General features: G+C 46.8%; 1 protein-coding gene across 1 annotated transcript in view; it reads left to right on the top strand.

Moving 5' to 3' along the window:
- EGFR (epidermal growth factor receptor) overlaps nt 1-11,672 on the top strand; it is a 218,346-nt gene extending 206,674 nt beyond the window's left edge. The window contains exons 23-28 of the mRNA XM_025273080.3: nt 1,647-1,793; nt 3,169-3,266; nt 4,855-5,022; nt 5,368-5,415; nt 6,162-6,264; nt 8,956-11,672. Of these exons, the coding sequence (XP_025128865.2) occupies nt 1,647-1,793; nt 3,169-3,266; nt 4,855-5,022; nt 5,368-5,415; nt 6,162-6,264; nt 8,956-9,317 (926 nt within the window). The 3' untranslated portion in view covers nt 9,318-11,672. The remainder of the gene's footprint in view (nt 1-1,646; nt 1,794-3,168; nt 3,267-4,854; nt 5,023-5,367; nt 5,416-6,161; nt 6,265-8,955) is intronic.
- The last annotated feature ends 6,262 nt before the right edge of the window (nt 11,673-17,934 follow it).

The raw sequence follows: 17,934 nt of genomic DNA, 5'->3' as shown, positions 1-17,934 counted from the left end.
TGCTTAACCTCCTTCTTTGATTTTCCAAATATGCTCCAGATAAAACCTGAAACCCTGACCGTGGTCAAGAGTGGTATGGGCCCCTGCCTTTCCCAGCTGCCCAGCTGTGTTCTCCCCTTGCCGCATGTGCCCACTTGCAGACTGCAGGGCCACGTCTGCCCAGTAAATGAAAATTCTCAAACTCAGTGACTTAATCTCTCTGAGTGATTATAACCAGCATCAGAAAGCAGCGTCAGCACAGGGGCTGTTTTTCATCTCAGTGGAAATTGTGCTGTCAGTGATTACGATCTGCTGTTCTGGCAGTACATCAGAATTGTTACAATATGAACCTGAATTTTTAGTTTAAAAAACATATCCTGTTACTCTACTCTCTAGACTCTAGTCAAGGCAAAATATTTTAGTCAGGAACCTGCATGTTCCACTTACCAGTTGAAAAGAGAGAGAATTCATACCAACTTCCAACCCTACTCATACCCCGCAGCCAGGCATACACACGGCCGTCTTTCAACATTTGTCCCAAAACCTGAAAAGCTTGCTTTCCTTTAGGAAGTCATTGTGTGTGTGTCTGTGTTAAATGCAATGTTTAAACCTGGACATGAGATTTTCTTTTTTTGATCAAGTCCATAATGACTCTGTGGTGGGAGGGACAGAAGGATTATTAATATTTTTTTGTTCCTGAACCACTGCTTTTCTTCATTCTTCAACCTTGCATTCTGCATGTTAATTCAGATCATTCAGTTTTGGAATGGCCTTTAGAAAATCCACTGTGCAGATCCATGGTGATACACAGTTAGAGGTCAATTCTAAAGAAAAGGGGTCGTTAGACTAGTTGGAGATTAGGAACGACCCCCCGCACTGGGTTCCTGTGTCTGGCCCCTCCCTGTGTGGTCTGAGGACTCAAGACTCAGGCCCACTATGCTCATCACTAGAGGCACCCAGGGCGTCATGCTCTCCAGATGGGGACATACTGCTCATCACATTTGTGTCTTTCTGGAGCAGAGAATTCCATCAAGGGAGGCATTTAGAAAGACCATCAGAACTTCAGAACAGTCTGAAAAAAACACCAATTCTAATAGTACTCTTGCTTTAATTTTTTTAAATTAAAAAATTTAGAAAGACCATCAGAACTTCAGAACAGTCTGAAAAAACACCAATTCTAATAGTACTCTTGTTTTAATTTTTTTAATCATGGTGAATTGATTGATGTTGAAATTTAAAATATGGAGTTTTTATATTTATCAAAAGGAACACAGAGATTTTTATCTCTAATTTTTTTATTCTTTAAAAACACAATTTATAGTTAGTTAAGTCTCTTGGGGCACACGTCTGACTGTGTAAGTCCTGCTCCATAGACCAGGCAAGTCTCAGAGAGGTGGTGTCTTGTGCTGTTATTACTAAAGTTTGCTACTTATTGGCTACTTACTATTTGCCTGGCATTGTCTGAACTTTGAAGTTGTGTTATCTTGTTTGATCTCACAACCATCCTGTGAGACAGATGCTGAACTGAGGCTTCCAGCACCGAGCAAATTGCCCAAGGCCACAGACACAGGGGTTTTTAAGCATTGGAACAGTATGTCAACAATGATGACTAAAGACAAGATCTGTGATTATTGTTGACTCATAAAGCAACCCCTGCTGCCTCTTAGGAGTCACTGTTTGGGAGTTGATGACCTTTGGATCCAAGCCTTACGATGGAATCCCTGCGAGTGAGATCTCGACTGTCCTGGAGAAAGGAGAGCGCCTCCCGCAGCCACCCATCTGCACCATCGACGTCTACATGATCATGGTCAAGTGTGAGTGACCAGCGGGACCTGTCACCGGGCTGCCCTGAGCCACACCCCAGGTCTTAGACTCCCTAAGACACTCTGTCACAGCCTATAGGCAGGCGCATTCCTCAACCCCTTCTCAGGGCACTTTACCAGAAGCGCTTACCTGCTGCACTCAGCACTGTGAGCTGATGTTTTCAAGCAAACAAGTCAAGTCAGAATCCCCAGAAGCTGTTATACCAAACCCTCTGCTCTCTGAGTTTCTCAGTGAAAAACCTGCCCCACATATTGAAGCCTCTTACCAGAGAGACTGTTTTTAAATGCCTAACAGTGAATAGCCACACGAGATTAGTAGAATCAACACTTCTGCTTTGACTTAAACCTTTCAGATATTGGATTTATGTGAGGCCTTCTGCAGTGCAGCAGGTGAACACTGTAATCCAAGTAAGAGTGTGGGGCTTGACTGTGACGCCACTACGCTGTCAGAACCCCAAGTCCAGTAGGCGCTGGGGGTAGTCTTACATCATGCTGAGAATTGACACAGAAAGCGGCCCAGGGGATGTGAGAGAGCCAAATCCATGTCAGTACTGAGCCTTTCTGAACTTTAGACCACAGAGCTAATCACTTGTGACTTCCTTGCTTTAGGCTGAGGAAGCTGGTATCCAGAGAGGTCACATGATTTGTCTGAGGTCACATAGCAGCCTGGCCTAAAATAGCTTGACATCCTGCTGACAGAAAACAAATATGAACTCTCAGGGTCCTGAGGATTTCCAGTCCACAGCTGTTCCTCCAGCATGTTTAATCTAGACCTGGATTGTTGTGTCATCAGATGCGGTGGCGTGGTCAACAGGAGCGTCCTCCACACGAAGGCACTGAGCGTCCTGTCACACACGTGTGTGATTGCTGAGTGTGACACAGTGAAATGCCAGGGAATGGCACTCCCAAGCCCTGAGCTTCTTAAAAAAGTTCCTAAATTTCCCTAAATCTGGTTTCCAACTTACTAGACTGCTGAGTGAATGTGGATGAGGCTGAATGTCAAGTGAGGACTTTACGGAGAGTCGAGACCCAGGGCTCCCTACAGTCAGAGCAGTTCACAGAAAGTGAAGCCTGTCATACGGCTGCTGGGTCACTTAAGATGATGACACCGTAATGACCCTTGGAAGGGCAGGCACAGGAAATTAGAGCATGTTATTGCCATTCTGACTCAAATATGTGATGTCATCATGGTCTTTAAACAGTAATCAGTGCCTGCTTGCCAAGACTGAAAAACCTGTCACAAAGATTAGGTTTCATCTTCATTTATTTGTCTTAAAGAGTCCCCCCATAAATACTTTCAGGGATGCCATCTTTATCAGTTCTTTCAGGGTTCTAACTGAACTGACTTCCCTCCTTCCTTCCCCAGGCTGGATGATAGATGCAGACAGTCGCCCAAAGTTCCGTGAGTTGATCCTTGAATTCTCCAAGATGGCCCGAGACCCCCAGCGCTACCTTGTCATCCAGGTACAGTCCGCTCCCCCTCTCCTCCCCAGGAGGATCCTGCTGGTGAGCTCACACATCCCTGTAATACCACGGTGATGCAGCTTGCTGCCTCCCAGGCTGCACCAGAAACCGTCAGGCATTAGAGCAAGCACAGGCCAAGGTGGACTAAGTCAAGTTTACCATGGGGCCCCCAACTGTCCGCCACCGTGTGAGCCCAGCACACTTGGCACCCCCTCATCTTCATGGTCCCTTTAGCCAAAGCTTCATATCTGTCTCTGGGGAACCAGGGCTTTGGTGTGGGGCAAATCCGGCTTCAGATTCTTGACTCTCCACTTTAGGTTAACCAAACCAAGCTCATGGAACTTTAAAGATTCAGTGAAATAATAAATGCAGAATGCATTGCAGAGCACCTGAAGCAATTCCAGGAATGTGTGTGTTCTGGGAGGAGGGTCCCCACACCCCCAGGCAAGCACTTCTCCAGCACCAGCTGGTGTCCTGCAATTCAGCTCAGTCTGAGACTGTCCACCTGGGACAGCATCAGAGGCCATACTCCTCCACGTCAGAGGCCAGTCCCAAGTCCAGATGCTTCTGACCTACCAGCTAAAGACTGGAGGTTCTCACCCCCCTCTGCTTGGGTTCCATTTATTTGCTAGAGCAGCTTACAGAACTCAAGGAAACATTCTCCTCACTAGACCACTGCTTGATTATAAATGGATATAATGCAGGAGCAGCCAGATGGAAGAGACGCAGAGGGGAGGTATAGGGGAAGGGCATGGTTTCCATGCTCTCTGGTGCACTGCTCTTCCCCAAATCTCCACGTTCTCACTACCCCAGAAAGACTCTGAACCTCATCCTTTCGGGTTTTTATGGAGACTTCATTACATAGACATGATTAAATCATTGACCCCAGGCCCTCTGCCCTCACTGAAGGTCAGGGTCTAGACTGAAAGTTCTAACCCTCACATGGGATTCTAATCATGTGGCTCTACTGGTCACCAGCCCCCATCTTTCAGTGCTCCCAAAAATCTCTTCATTAACATAAGAGACACTGAGGAAATTCCAAGGGTTTAGGAGCTCTGCAATGCGGAAGACCTGGGTTCCATCCCTGGGATGGGAAGATCCCCTGGAGAAGTGAACAGCTACCCACTCCAGTATCCTTGCCTGGAGAATTCCATGGACAGAGGAGCCTGCCAGGCTACAGTCCATGGGGTCACAAAGAGTTGAACGTGATTGAGTGACATTCACTTTGAGGAATTCTGTGCCAGGAGCAGGGATGAAGAACAAAAGTGCCTTTTTTACTGCACATTGCAGAGCACGCAGTGAAGGCTGTGCCTCTGGCACCTCTTTTGCCTCCTGAGCTATCTGCATTTCCTTTGAGGACTTTGGGACATCAGGGAATTTTCAGTGTTTTCATTTCAGCCAGGGGTTGGGGAATGGGGGGAGGGAGGAGGAACTGTATTTTGGAGAACCCGCAGGGGAAGGGGGTGGGTTATTAGAGCTAAACTGGCAAATATACAGGCACCTGCAGACCACAGACCACACCTCGATAGCAAGGCAGTGGGACAGCAGCTCTCTGGCCTTTCTGATGGTCTCACAATCTCTGTGCCAGGGGGACGAGAGAATGCATTTGCCAAGCCCCACGGACTCCAACTTTTACCGCGCCCTGATGGATGAGGAGGACATGGAGGACGTTGTGGATGCTGACGAGTACCTCGTCCCCCAGCAGGGCTTCTTCCACAGCCCCGCCACCTCCCGGACACCGCTCCTCAGCTCCCTGGTACCAAAGTCACTCTTTCTTAAGCTCTGCCTCTTGGTTTGAACAGATTGAGTTTTAGAGAAAATAATACCCATCTTGTGGAGCTTAACCAGATGGTGAAGCTAAAATCAGAATGAATCAATTCAGTGTATCAGTTATTTTATTGCATTGCAACAACTGTGTCATAATCTTTCTGGTCCATTAAGGAACAGAGTTAAATCAGAACTAAACCTAGTTTTCTCATACTAATGCGTCAAGATGAAATCAAGCCCCTTTAAATGTCCCTTCTCCCTGAGGCCCCTTCCTGCTCTCAGTGGAGATGGTTGAGTGTCCGCCTGCATCATAAACACTGGGATTCTTTTTCAGAGCACCTCCAGCAACACTCCCACTGTGACTTGCGTTGATAGAAATGGGGTAGGTATCAACATCTACAAACCGGAATTAAATAACATCTCTGTACCCCAGATCTATTAGACATAAGAAGTACCCACCTTAACCTGAATAATTGTGATTTCCTTCCTGTATTGCTTCCTCCCTTGATCCCTACTCTGTGGCCAGAAATTAGCTATTATTTCTCAAAGTGCTATTGAAAATGTGATTCATGGACCAGCAGCATCATGCAGTTCCTGGACCTGGCAGTTTGTTAGAAATGCAGACTGTCGGGCCCCTACCCCAAACCTACTGACACAGGATCTGCTGGGAGGCGTCTGGCCATCTGTGAGCTCGCCTTCCAGGCAATGCTGATGCTTGATGTGTGAAGCCCTGATTAGACCCACACTTACCAATGCAGAAGCCACTAGCCATGTGTGGCTACTTAAATTTAAATGTTAAATAATTAAAGTTAAATAAAATTTTAAATTCCGTTCCTCACACATGTAGTAAGGAGCTACCGTATGGAAGAGCGCAGATCACAGGGCACATCTGTCATTGCCAAGAGCCCTGCTGGACAGCCCTGGTCCGGGCCACCCACTTGCCCTGTGGTCTGGGCCAGGAGTGAGGTACCACCTATGGACAAAGTGGTTAGAAGTGCAGCATCTCTGGTCCTCTCCCAGATCTCCTGCATCAGAATCTGCATTTTAGCAAGCTCTCAGGTGACTTTTATCCCCGCTGAAGTGAGCAGCACTGGCTGGAGTTAACCTTGCCTCATCTCCCCCCGACAGAGCTACCCTCTCAAGGAAGACAGTTTCTTGCAGCGCTACAGCTCAGACCCCACTGGTGCCCTCATCGAGGACAGCATGGACGATGCTTTCCTCCCAGTACCCGGTGAGTACCGCTCGCTGTGGGTTCTGTTCTGTTCCACGGCCTCAGGCCCGGGGCCAGGCCAGCTACTTCCTTCAAGCTGGTTCAGAGGTGGAGCCCACGGTGAGAGTGCAGACAAAACGAAGGGAAAAAGAGGGCAGTCAGTAGACAACGACCAAGTATGCACGTGGGTCCAGGCATGTCCAGGTTGTCTTTAGAAGGAATCTGTAGATTTTCTAGAATTTGAAGCCAACAGTAAAGATATACATGTGTGAGTGCTTGAGAGAAAGAGTGTGTGTGTGAGAGAGAGAGTGTGTATGTGAGAGAGAGTGTGTGAGAGAGAGTATGTGTGTGAGAGAGAAAGTGCCTGTGTGTGTGAGAGTGTGAGAGAGAGTGTGTGTGAGAGTGTGTGTGTGAGAGAGTGTGTGTGACAGAGACAGTGTGTGTTTGTGACAGAGTGTGAGAGAGAATGTGAGAGAGTGTGTGTGTGTGTGTGAGCAAGAGAGAGAGAGTGTGTGTGAGAGAGAGTGTCTGTGAGAGAGAGAGTGTGTGTGAGAGAGAGTGTGTGAGAGAGAGTGTGTGAGAGGGTGTGTGTGTGTGAGAGTGTGTGTGTGTGAGAGAGATTGTGTGTGTGAGAGAGAGTGTGTGTGTGAGAGAATGTGTGTGTGAGAGAGAGTGTGTGTGAGAGAGAGTGTGTGAGAGTGTTTGTGAGAGAGAGTGTGTGTGTGAGAGGGATTGTGTGTGAGAGAGAGAGATTGTGTGTGTGAAAGAGAGAGTGTGTGAGAGAAAGAGAGAGTGAGTGTGTGAGAGGGAATGTGTGTGTGAGAGAGAGAGAGTGTGTGAGAAAGATGTGTGTGTGAGAGAGAGTGTGTGTGAGAGAGTGTGTTTGTGAAAAAGAAGGAGTATGTGAGAGTGTGTGTGTGAGAATGTGTGTGTGAGAGAGAGAGTGTGTGTGTGAGAGAGAGAGTGTGTGTGTGAGAGAGTGTGTGTGTGTGAGAGAGAGTGTGTGTGAGAGAAAGAGTGTGTGTGTGAGAGTGTGTGTGAGAGAGAGAGAGTGTGTATGTGAGAGAGAGTGTGTGAGACAGAGTATGTGTGTGAGAGAGAAAGTGCCTGTGTGTGTGAGAGTGTGAGAGAGAGTGTGTGTGAGAGTGTGTGTATGTGAGAGAGAGTGTGTGTGTGAGAGAGTGTGTATGACAGAGACTGTGTTTGTGAGTGTGAGAGAGAATGTGAGAGTGTGTGTGTGTGTGAGCGAGAGAGAGAGTGTGTGTGTGAGAGAGAGTGTCTGTGAGACAGAGAGTGTGTGTGAGAGAGAGTGTGTGAGAGAGTGTGTGAGAGAGTGTGTGTGAGAGAGAGAGTGTGAGAGAGTGTGTGTGTGAGAGAGAGAGTGTATGTGTGAGAGAGAGAGTGTGTTTGAGACAGAGAGTGTGAGAGTGTGTGTGAGAGAGAGTATGTGTGAGAGAGAGAGTGTGTGTGTGAGAGAGTATATGAGAGTGTGTGTGAAAGTGTATGTGTGAAAGTGTGTGTGTGAGAGAGAGTGTATGTGTGACAGAGTGTGTGTGTGTGTATGAGAGAGTGTGAGAGAGAGGGAGAGAGTGTATGTGTGAGAGAGAGTGTGTGTGTGAGAGTGTATGTGTGAGAGTGTGTGTGAGAGAGTGTGTGTGTGAGAGTGTGTGTGTGTGAGAGAGATTGTGTGTGTGAGAAAGAAGGAGTATGTGAGAGAAAGTGTGTGTGTGAGAGAGAGTGTGTGTGTGAGAGAATGTGTGTGTGAGAGAGAGAGTGTGTGTGAGAGAGTGTGTGTGAGAGAGAGAGTGTGTGTGAGAGTGTTTGTGAGAGAGAGAGAGTGTGTGTGTGAGAGGGATTGTGTGTGAGAGAGAGAGATTGTGTGTGTGAAAGAGAGAGTGTGTGAGAGAAAGAGTGAGTGTGTGAGAGTGTGTGTGTGAGAGGGAATGTGTCTGTGAGAGAGAGTGTGTGAGAAAGAGAGATGTGTGTGTGAGAGAGTGTGTGTGAGAGTGTGTTTGTGAAAAAGAAGTATGTGAGAGAGAGTGTGTGTGTGAGATTGTGTGTGTGAGAGAGAGAGTGTGTGTGTGAGAGAGTGTGTGTGTGTGAGAGAGAGTGTGTGTGAGAGAAAGAGTGTGTGTGTGAGAGAGAGTGTGTGTGTGAGAGTGTGTGTGAGAGAGAGAGAGTGTGTGTGTGAGAGGGATTGTGTATGTGAGAGAGCTTGTGTGTGAGAGAGAGTGTGTGAGAGAGAGAGAGTGTGTGTGTGTGAGAGAGTGTGTGAGAAAGAGAGATGTGTGTGAGTGTGTGTGAGAGAGAGAGTGTATGAGAGAAAGAGAGTGTGTGTGAGAGAGAGAGTGTGTGTGTGAGAGAGAGACAGATTAGATCCCTGTTCTCTCTCCTGGCTCCATTTCTGGCCTGTGAAACTTGTATTTACTTAATCTAAGCTCTGTCCCCAGACAGAGCCAACCTGCACAAACACACATCTCAAGGGAAGCAGTCCTCTGAAAACTTTAAACTTTCAAAAGAAAAGCATGGACGTTTCTCTGAGCAGTACAAAAAGAACACAAGTCATTTTAGCAAGAGAGTCCTCTCCCCAGGCTTTCCTGCCTCTGTCATCCAGTGCCTCATTGAAGAATAGTCACAGGGTTCAGAAAGAGCTGTGAAATCCTGTTGGGGATGATGCTTTGCTGATTACACTTGATTTCTTTTCAATTTCAGAATATGTAAACCAGTCTGTTCCCAAAAGACCCGCAGGCTCTGTCCAGAACCCTGTCTATCACAATCAGCCTCTATATCCAGCTCCTGGCAGAGACCCTCAATACCAAAATTCACGCAGCAACGCCGTGGACAACCCTGAGTATCTCAACACCACCCATCCTGCCTGTATCAATGGTGTACTCGATGGCCCTGCCCTCTGGGCTCAGAAGGGCAGTCACCAAATTAGCCTAGACAACCCTGACTACCAGCAGGCCTTCTTTCCCAAGGAAGCCAAGTCGAATGGCATCTTTAAGGGGCCTGCAGCTGAAAATGCAGAGTACCTGCGGGCAGCACCAGCAGGCAGTGACTTTACTGGGGCCTGACCATGGAGAACAACATCAGCCATAAACTTCCAGCCCCTTCCACCCCCAGGACCAAGCCATGGCAGCTGTTGAGTCCTGACCACCATGCCGACATTATCTCTTGGACCCACAGACTGGTTTGTCCATATTTGCCCTGATCAGCCCACCTTTCAACCAAGAAGTGCCCCCGACTCAGATGCGCTTTGCACAGTTGCAGGGACGTTCCTTTGTGTTCAAACTGTGAGGCTTCCACAAAAAGCATCCAGGAAGAATGTTGTCCGTTTGGGCAGAAGTTCACCTTTCAGTGAGGTATATTTGAAAAACACTAAATATGTTTAAGGAGTTTTATTGCTTAGAAACATCTGGGGTATTTTCATTGACACTGATTTTACTTTTAATGAGCTTTTCTAATAAGGAAAAAGCTTGCTCATAGCACCTGTGGGACTGAGTTGACCCAGGCCCAGCTGTGACTGAGACGCACGGACCAGCCTTCCAGCCAACACGTGCTTCCATTGGCTCTACTTGGAGACTCCTCCGTTGCAAGTCAGTTGAACCAGCCAGTCCTCTGAGTCCTCAGCAGGACACATTGGTACTATCTCAGATCAAGGCAGGTACAAGACAATAAGCCACTTTGAACTCTTCCTGAGCAAGGAAGAAACAGAGGGAGTAGAATTCTTCCTCAGACTTACTTTTATATAGATGTCTCCATGGTACTTTCTCTCCTCTGGGTGACCAGTGTATTTTAATTATAAGTATTAGACTTGTTTATTTTCCATTCCACAGTTTTGAAACCCAGTATGCTTTCCCTGTACAGCAAAATGGTAACCACAGTCAGCTTATATGTGATTAATCGGCATTCAGACCATTGCCTTTAATTGAGATGGAATGACAGTGCAAAAAAAGGAACAAATCCCCTGAATTTGAGTCTTAAAGGAAGTATATCAAGTCTTTGGAGGTCAGGGGACAGGTATCTGTCTGAAGACTGTATATGTGATGCTGCTCTTGAAACTCTTTTAGCTCCCCCAACGCTCTCCCCGACACACACACAAAGCAATTTGTTTAGGCTACTCCTAGAAGATAATTAATTATTTTACTTCAAGGGTTTTTTACTCAAAGGGCACTTTGCTCTTCACTGGGAAGCTGCCCAGATCCCTCCTTGCCCTTGGTGAGTTGAAGGGTCCAGGCACAGGGGTAGCTGTGCAGGAGTGCCTCGCCACTACGGCACTTTTCACAGGTGAAATAGAGACGGCATTATGTGTCATATGAAATTCAGGTAAATATGAAATTTGACTTTGAAGTTGATGATAATGCCTTCATAACATCTCCAGGTATGTGGGAAGAAGAAAACAATCCCCCCTTAAAATAACTCCCTGTAATTGGAGGACCCGCTCCTTAGGACACAAGCTTTTTCTCATCTGTGTCCCCAAACCCTGAATGTTACATAGTTCTTTGTAGACAGTGTTGTAAACACTCTTAGTCAAGATCCATCTCAGCCAGCAAGAAGTGTTTCAGACAGTATTTTCAGCCCATGGTTTTATTCAGCTCCCCACTTTCCCCACACACACAATTTTCCTTTAGCTTTTAAGTTATTTACTGACTCAGGTGGATCAGGGCCCCACAGTTTTGTCATCAAAGTATTTAATTTTGTCTCAATAGAAATATAAGTTATATTCAGTTCCATCATGTTCCACACTTTAACACCTTACCAGCTTGGCATAGGTATTAAAGATAAAAAAAAAATAAATCATAATACCTGATTCCACAAAATTCACAATTTAGCAATGAAAATTGACTAACGAATACTAACCTGAAAATGACGTGACAGATGCCAGGCAAGGCTTGTCAGCCCAGCACGGCGACAGCACAGGGCACAGGGAGAGGGGCGCCTGGTGTGGAGGAGCCACGGAGGCGGGGCAGAGGACCCCAGGGCATCAGCCAGCAAGAATTGGAAAGTGCAGCAGAGGGAGCCCGGCCATGAAAGTGTCCTCCAGAGAAGCCACTCCTGCAGCAGCTCCAAGGCTCTGCTGCCCCTTCAAGCCTGGGGTTAGGCTTGGCACGTTCCCCAAGTGCCCTTCTGGTCCATCCCCACTGGGGGGTTCAAAATGATTCATGAAAAGATTAAACAATGTCTCTAAGGATCTGAAGTTTTATGTCCTTGTCAGCAAACCACTCTCATTATTTATTCACCTCAGAACATAAGTGCTTTAGCCAGATATGTATCCAGCACTGAGAGACAGAATGACCCACATTCTGCTCTCACAAGTTTGTTGAGGAGGGAGCACCACAACATCCTGGTCCAACTGTAGCAGTAAGAACGTAGTATTTTTGTAATTTGAAATATTTTACTGTAACATAATAAAGTAGAGAGAACTTCAAGATTTTTCTTTTTTGTATTTCAATTTCCTGGCATAAAATCTACTCGCTAAATTTTCTTTTTTCTTTTTTTTTTTAATTTTCTTAAACATTGTGTTTCCACCAGTTTTCTCACTGTATCTGTGCAGGGAGGTTCAGGGGGCCTGTAGACTCTTGAGAGCCTAAGAGAGCAGAGCCTGAATCCAGGTCCGGGGGCCCCGTGGACAGTCAGGAGAGGGGCTCTCACACCTCGGGGCCCTGAGGGGCCACTCAAAGCTTAACCCTCACCCCTTGGGTTTCTGCTCGTTGGCACAAAGCCTTGAGGCCCCACAGAGAGCCTGTCTGCTGTTTTCCTCCCCAGCCCTGGAGCATTTCCCCACAGCCCAGTCAAGCCAGGCCTTCAGAAACAGGTCAGGGAAAGTAAGAGTGAGAGTGTTTACAGCTGACCCTTGAACCTCATGAGTTTGAATGGTGTGGCTCCACTTAGACATGGATTTCTTCAATAGCAGACACAACAGGCCACATGAGCACCAGTCAGCCGAATTCCCCATTAAAGAACCAAAAGCTCTGGAGAGCCGACTGTGTACAGTTACAGGCAAGTCCACTGCTCAGAGGGTCAGGGCGCCAACCTGGTCTGTTCTAGAGTTAGCTGTCCAGTGGGCCATACATACATATTATCATATAATCTTTAAGGAGGCCCTGTTGTCTCACACTATGAAAAATAGTTCTGTCACCTCAAGATAGAGTTGAATCTTCCAAACTCTAAATTTGCCCAGAGTTCAGTTGTCACTGAGTTACAACTAGGAGCACGGTGGAGGGTGCAGTTTACATTCCAGTTGATGGCAAGGCTTAGAGGTCTGTTGAAAGTTCTTAATTTTGAGCTTTAGCCTTCCCCTGTCAAAACTGCAGACGCGCATGAGCCATGAAGTGCAGAAGCAGACAGGCAGTGGTTCTCAGGCTGACTGCCCTTGGGTGTCTCCTGGGTCCCAACCAAAAAGACTCTGAATTTGTCTCAGCTGCAGCCTGGGCCAGGTGCTTCTGAGAGCTCCCCTGGTGATTCTGATGGGCACCAGAGTTTGGGCAACAGCTGTGTAAAGAAAATGTCCTTCAGGGAGACTCGGGCCTGGGCTGACAGCCTCCCTCTCGTGTGAAGCCTGGGGCTGCACTCGTGCGCCACAGGCTGTGAGGCCGCGGTGCCTCACCGTGCTCACCTGTACTGCCCGTCAGGACTGACTGTAAGCGCAAAAGGGGCAATTTAATCATGATTGCAGGGGCTCCCCTGTGGTTCTAATGGACAACCAGAGTGGGAACCCTCGTCTCTCAGGTCACCTTCCCTTGGACTAGCCTATGCATCGACACTGTGCCCTGATCAGGGCAGAATCAGACGATGTGTGTGCAAGAGGCTCCTGAGGCAGCGCCAGAATGACCACTGTCCCCGGTGTGCCTGGAGCCTCGGCTGCTGCTGGCCGTTCCGAAGCCTCTAATTCCTTGTCACCAGCAGCTAACTCACGCCAAAAGTGGCAGATACCCCAAATCTGAGCCTTGAGAAAGCCCTAGACAGTTTCTTTTCTAAGAAGTTGGTTTAAAAAACCCATCCCCTGCTACAGGGAATGAGCTGCTCACCTCAGTGGCGGTTCTTGAAGTTGCGCTTAATGTCTGTTCTGCATTTATTACTTGGTGACAAGCACATTATTTTTTTTTTTCTTTGTCTTCCTTGCTAGGGCTATAAAACCTTACTGAATAGGGTCTCTTGCCTCTAGTCATATCAGCCATATCAGGGGCACACATTTTTGTGCTATAAAAGACACATTCCAACAGGATTTTTAAATGTAAGTCTATTTTTGTAACTTTTTAGAGCACTGAGCTTTGTAAGGTATATTTTTAGGAAAACTCATTTTTCTGCTAAAGGAAATAGTTTACTTTAGAAAGACTGCAAGAAAATCAAAATTTGAAACCGAGATTGTTGTTTAAACAATTTTAACATTCAACAGTTTTAATTGTTGTTTAAAGGGATTTAACTGAAGCAAGAGAAAAGTCTGTCTCGTAAAAAGGCACAATGTCATTGCAAAACTGGGCTAGGTTGTTGTCCTGATGAAGAGGAGAATCATTTTTATATTTATAAAACGAGAAAAGGATACAATTACATTTAGTTTCTTTGTCTGAATCAGGTTCATTTGACTCTGGGGCAATTCAGTGGGAAAGAACCACCGTCTATTACAACTAATAGACAACATCAGCTTCATGCCGTATACCACTCATCTGCCGATGGGACTCTGTAAATGTAAGAAAAACAATAGCAGAGCTCTCTGTTGGTTTATATATACCAATCTGACTGATGTAGATTATTTTTGTGTTTACAATTGATATACATTTACAATATAAACTAGAAATACCTGCAGAGCCCTAATGTGTAGCATGTTTGATGAACACCACCAGCAGTCTTCCAAACTAAGCATAGCCATCCTAGCGATGGGGTTTTTATCTCAGGCTGTACAGTGACATCATGGCAGTGGGGGAAGGGAAGCTTTTGAAAATCTTGAGGCCCAACAGTGCCTCAGGTGAGTGAAACCCAAGATTTATACTTTGTAAAGCTCCTAAAATCATTCTGATGTACAGCCAAAGCTGAGAACCACCAGCCTAGGGATTCGCCACAGGTGTGTGGACTTGCAGGTAGATTCTCCAAGTGTAGGTACGTAAGCATTGGGCGAACTCTAAGCACAAAGACCCCATCATCAGTTGCTGCGGGTCAGGACCCTGAATGGATGGGGAGAGGGCCTAATCCATCAATGAAAAAGAAATGTAAAGCAGACCCCTTCTTCCATGTCCTCTGTCAAGGGTAGATGGATAGCAAGCGTCCTTGCTGCTTGTCGGCCATCTGGCTGCCCTGCCTCCAGCCATTGTGCAGCCATCACTGCCCAGGGAGAAAGGAGACGTGGACTCAGAGTTAGGCACGAAGAGAGACGGCAAGGACACTGCATGAGCAGTTGGATGGTGTTTATAAAACAAAAGCCAACAAGAGGATTCCTGCTAAATGTTTTACATATATGACTGTGAAGAAAGCTGAGCACTGAAGAATTGATGCTTTTGGACTGTGGTGTTGGAGCAGACTCTTGAGAGTCCCTTGGACTGCAAGGAGATCCAACCAGTCCATCCTAAAGGAGATCAGTCCTGGGTGTTCTTTGGAAGGAATGATGCTAAAGCTGAAACTCCAATACTTTGGCCACCTCATGCAAAGAGTTGATACATTGGAAAAGACTCTGATGCTGAGAGGGATTGGGGGCAGGAATAAAAGGGGATGACAGAGGATGAGATGGCTGGATGGCATCACTGACCCAATGGACATGAGTTTGAGTGAACTCCAGGAGTTGGTGATGGACAGGGAGGCCTGGCGTGCTGTGATTCATGGGGTCGCAAAGAGTCGGACACGACTGAGTGACTGAACTGAACTGAACTGATATATATATATATATATATAGGATAAAAACTGAAGCAATAACTAGTATTATTTTCTCTTCACAAGCACAGTATGCCCTCTGAGGTTACAAATTCCTGTCTGAATTGCCATCAGAAGTACTAAGAATCCCTACTCTATCACCTGGTAGATAAAACTGTGCATTTTTAGGTGCATTTACTTATTTTTTTCTTAAAGAAATCCTTTTGACTTAATTTGGCTACAAAGTAATCTTTCTGTATGATATGAAATTTTGGAAAGGAAGATGTACTGTGGATCTGATGACATATTAGAGGTGATGATGTAATCAAGTAGCCTTAGGCAGCAGTAATTTCATTTTTAAACAAGCAAGCAATAGCTTTATAGCCTCTAATATATGGTACATTTTAACATTATAAAGTTTTTCTGTGATGAAATCAATATTTGTACAAATAGAAAGCAAGATTCTCTTTTATATGGTTTACACTGTTGATCAAAACATGTTGATTGTATATGGAGTATTAAAAAATTAGATGTATACTATTCATGTTCTTTACTCATAAGTATCTTATAAAAACATTGTATTCTTGTTAACAATGCAGTGTTGATAATAGTTATTAATCATATCTGACCTACTGTAGATGTCCTTTCCTGACAACTTTTTAAAGTTAATTAATAAACTTTATTTTTAGAGCAGTTTTAGTTTCAAAACTGCAAAATTGAGGAGAAATTATGGAGAGTTACCATGTGCCCTCTGCCCCACAGGCTCCCCACTCTTCCATCCACACTGCAGGGCCTGATGCACTTCAATTAGTGGAGGGTTCCTGAGCCTGAGTTGACCGTCCCGGCACCTTGCAATGTAGGGCAAACCTTCCCGGATTCCCTGCATAGTCTCTTCTCCTTCCAGAGCCGAGAGGGAGTTCCTTGATGATGATTCTATAGCAATTTGTGGTTCTGCTCAATGTGGTGGATTCATTTTGATATTTGGCAAATCTAAGACAGTTATGTAAAGTTTAAAAATAAAATAAAATTAAAAAAAAATAAATAAATAAATAAAAAAAATAAACATTAAAAAAAAAAAAATAAAAAAAATAAACACTGAAAGTCTGAGGCATTAACAAACCACAACCGTGTGTGCAGGGCGTCAGGCCCAGCTGCTCCAACTCTTCCCCAGCAGTGCTCCCCCATGGGGAAAACCGGCCCCCCACCCCTGCTCCAGGCCTGTGGGGGAGCCCTTCTGAGCCCATCAAGAAATGACTAGTGCTGAGGGAAGTTGTTGTGTTGAGATGAAATCCTTGAACAGGTAAGGGAATCAAGAGGTTTCTCATTCGAACTGCCCTTAAAAGAGGGTGCAGGAAGAATGGGGTGCACAGGTGGGAGGCAGGTGCTGGTGGTGGATTGCCACAGGCTGGCCGGCACCTGGAGCTCGCCCTACCTCCCCGGGGGCCACCCCAAGGTCCTCTTATGTCACAGTCTCCCTGATGCTTGGGATGACACCCATTATTTCCAGAAAAACTGTGGCTTTGTTTAACACGGTTCATCCAGAAGACCATTATCACTTACAAACACAGGTTGAGGGGGACTGTCGTACAGGTGGGAGCAGTACTTCAGGATAACTAGGTTCTGGAATAATAAGCGGATCCAGGGACCTTCCTGTATCCCTGTGGGACACGCCCCGCCCCCAGACCTCCTCAGGCTCCTGGCCTCCCCGAGCCCCCACTGCCCTCACACACAGCACCCTGGATGGCATGAGCCTCTCAGCATCACAGCCTTCCATCAGGGCTGAGCCATGGAAGGAAGGTCAGGCAACTGAGGTACAGGGACCATGTTTTGGGGCCTGGCTATCTGGAACCTTCACCCCCAGGGGAAGGCCATGGCTTTCATCCGGAGGCTGACACCCCAACCTGAGAACAAGTACACCGGCCCCTCAGTCTCCATCCTCCCGCCCCCTGATCTGTAGCTGAAGCTCAGTGCAGATGGGGTTTCAGCTTGAAGAGATTTTGCCTTTGGGCCAATACTCTTGTAAAAGTAATCACAGCTCTCTGGAGAGAGAAAAGCTTTGCCAAGTATAGGAGAGTCTGAAAAGCATGAGTAGCTGGTTCTTCCTGCTTTTTGTGGCTCTCCCCTAGCTCAGGCCTTGGGCAGGGCCTCCTGCGGCCCGTTCTGCCGGCTCTGCTGGATCCCGGCTCCTTCAGGCTGTTCAGGGCCTTCCTCCACACGCAGGAAAGGACATTTAAAACCTGGAGTAGGAAAGCTGTATCACATCTAATTTTTGCTCTGGTCTCAAAACACAGTAAACAAAATATAATAAAGAGCCCATGGGCATCCGTTTGTAGTTTGTAACTGGAAGGAGGCTTGCCCCCGGCCCACCAGGCACACTGAGCATCCTGAGAGACTCAACCCTGGGGGATGCCACATCTGCCCTGAGGTCTTTCCACTGGTTCTGCCTGCAGTCTCTTCCTCCCTGCCCTGGATACTAGGTTCTAAAGAAAACAAAAATACATCTTTTATATATTTTACTCCATTCCTGGAGTAAAACAAGCCCAAGCACAGAGCTATCCCATCCAAGGCCCTCACACGTGCAGGTCAGCAGCAGGACAGAGAGAGCCTCTGGCCAACCATTCTGTCCTCCACCGGTGGCTCCCCTCGCGCACAGCAGGCCACCCTGGCCTCTCAGGTGGTCTTACGGAGAAGGTGCTGCAGACCAGGGCTTAGGGGAGGACTCCCTGAGTGCCTGCCCCCCACACCAGCATGAGAAGGGAAGGCAGGCTGCAGGGGGGTCTCTGCGTACTTCCTACCCCTCCCCCAGGAAAGGCTGCATCCCAGGATGCAAGGGTGTTGTGGGGACACAGCTAG

Source organism: Bubalus bubalis, chromosome 21, assembly GCF_019923935.1.
Source record: "Bubalus bubalis isolate 160015118507 breed Murrah chromosome 21, NDDB_SH_1, whole genome shotgun sequence".
NCBI lineage: Eukaryota > Metazoa > Chordata > Mammalia > Artiodactyla > Bovidae > Bubalus > Bubalus bubalis.
This window is presented reverse-complemented; position numbering and strand designations above follow the sequence as displayed.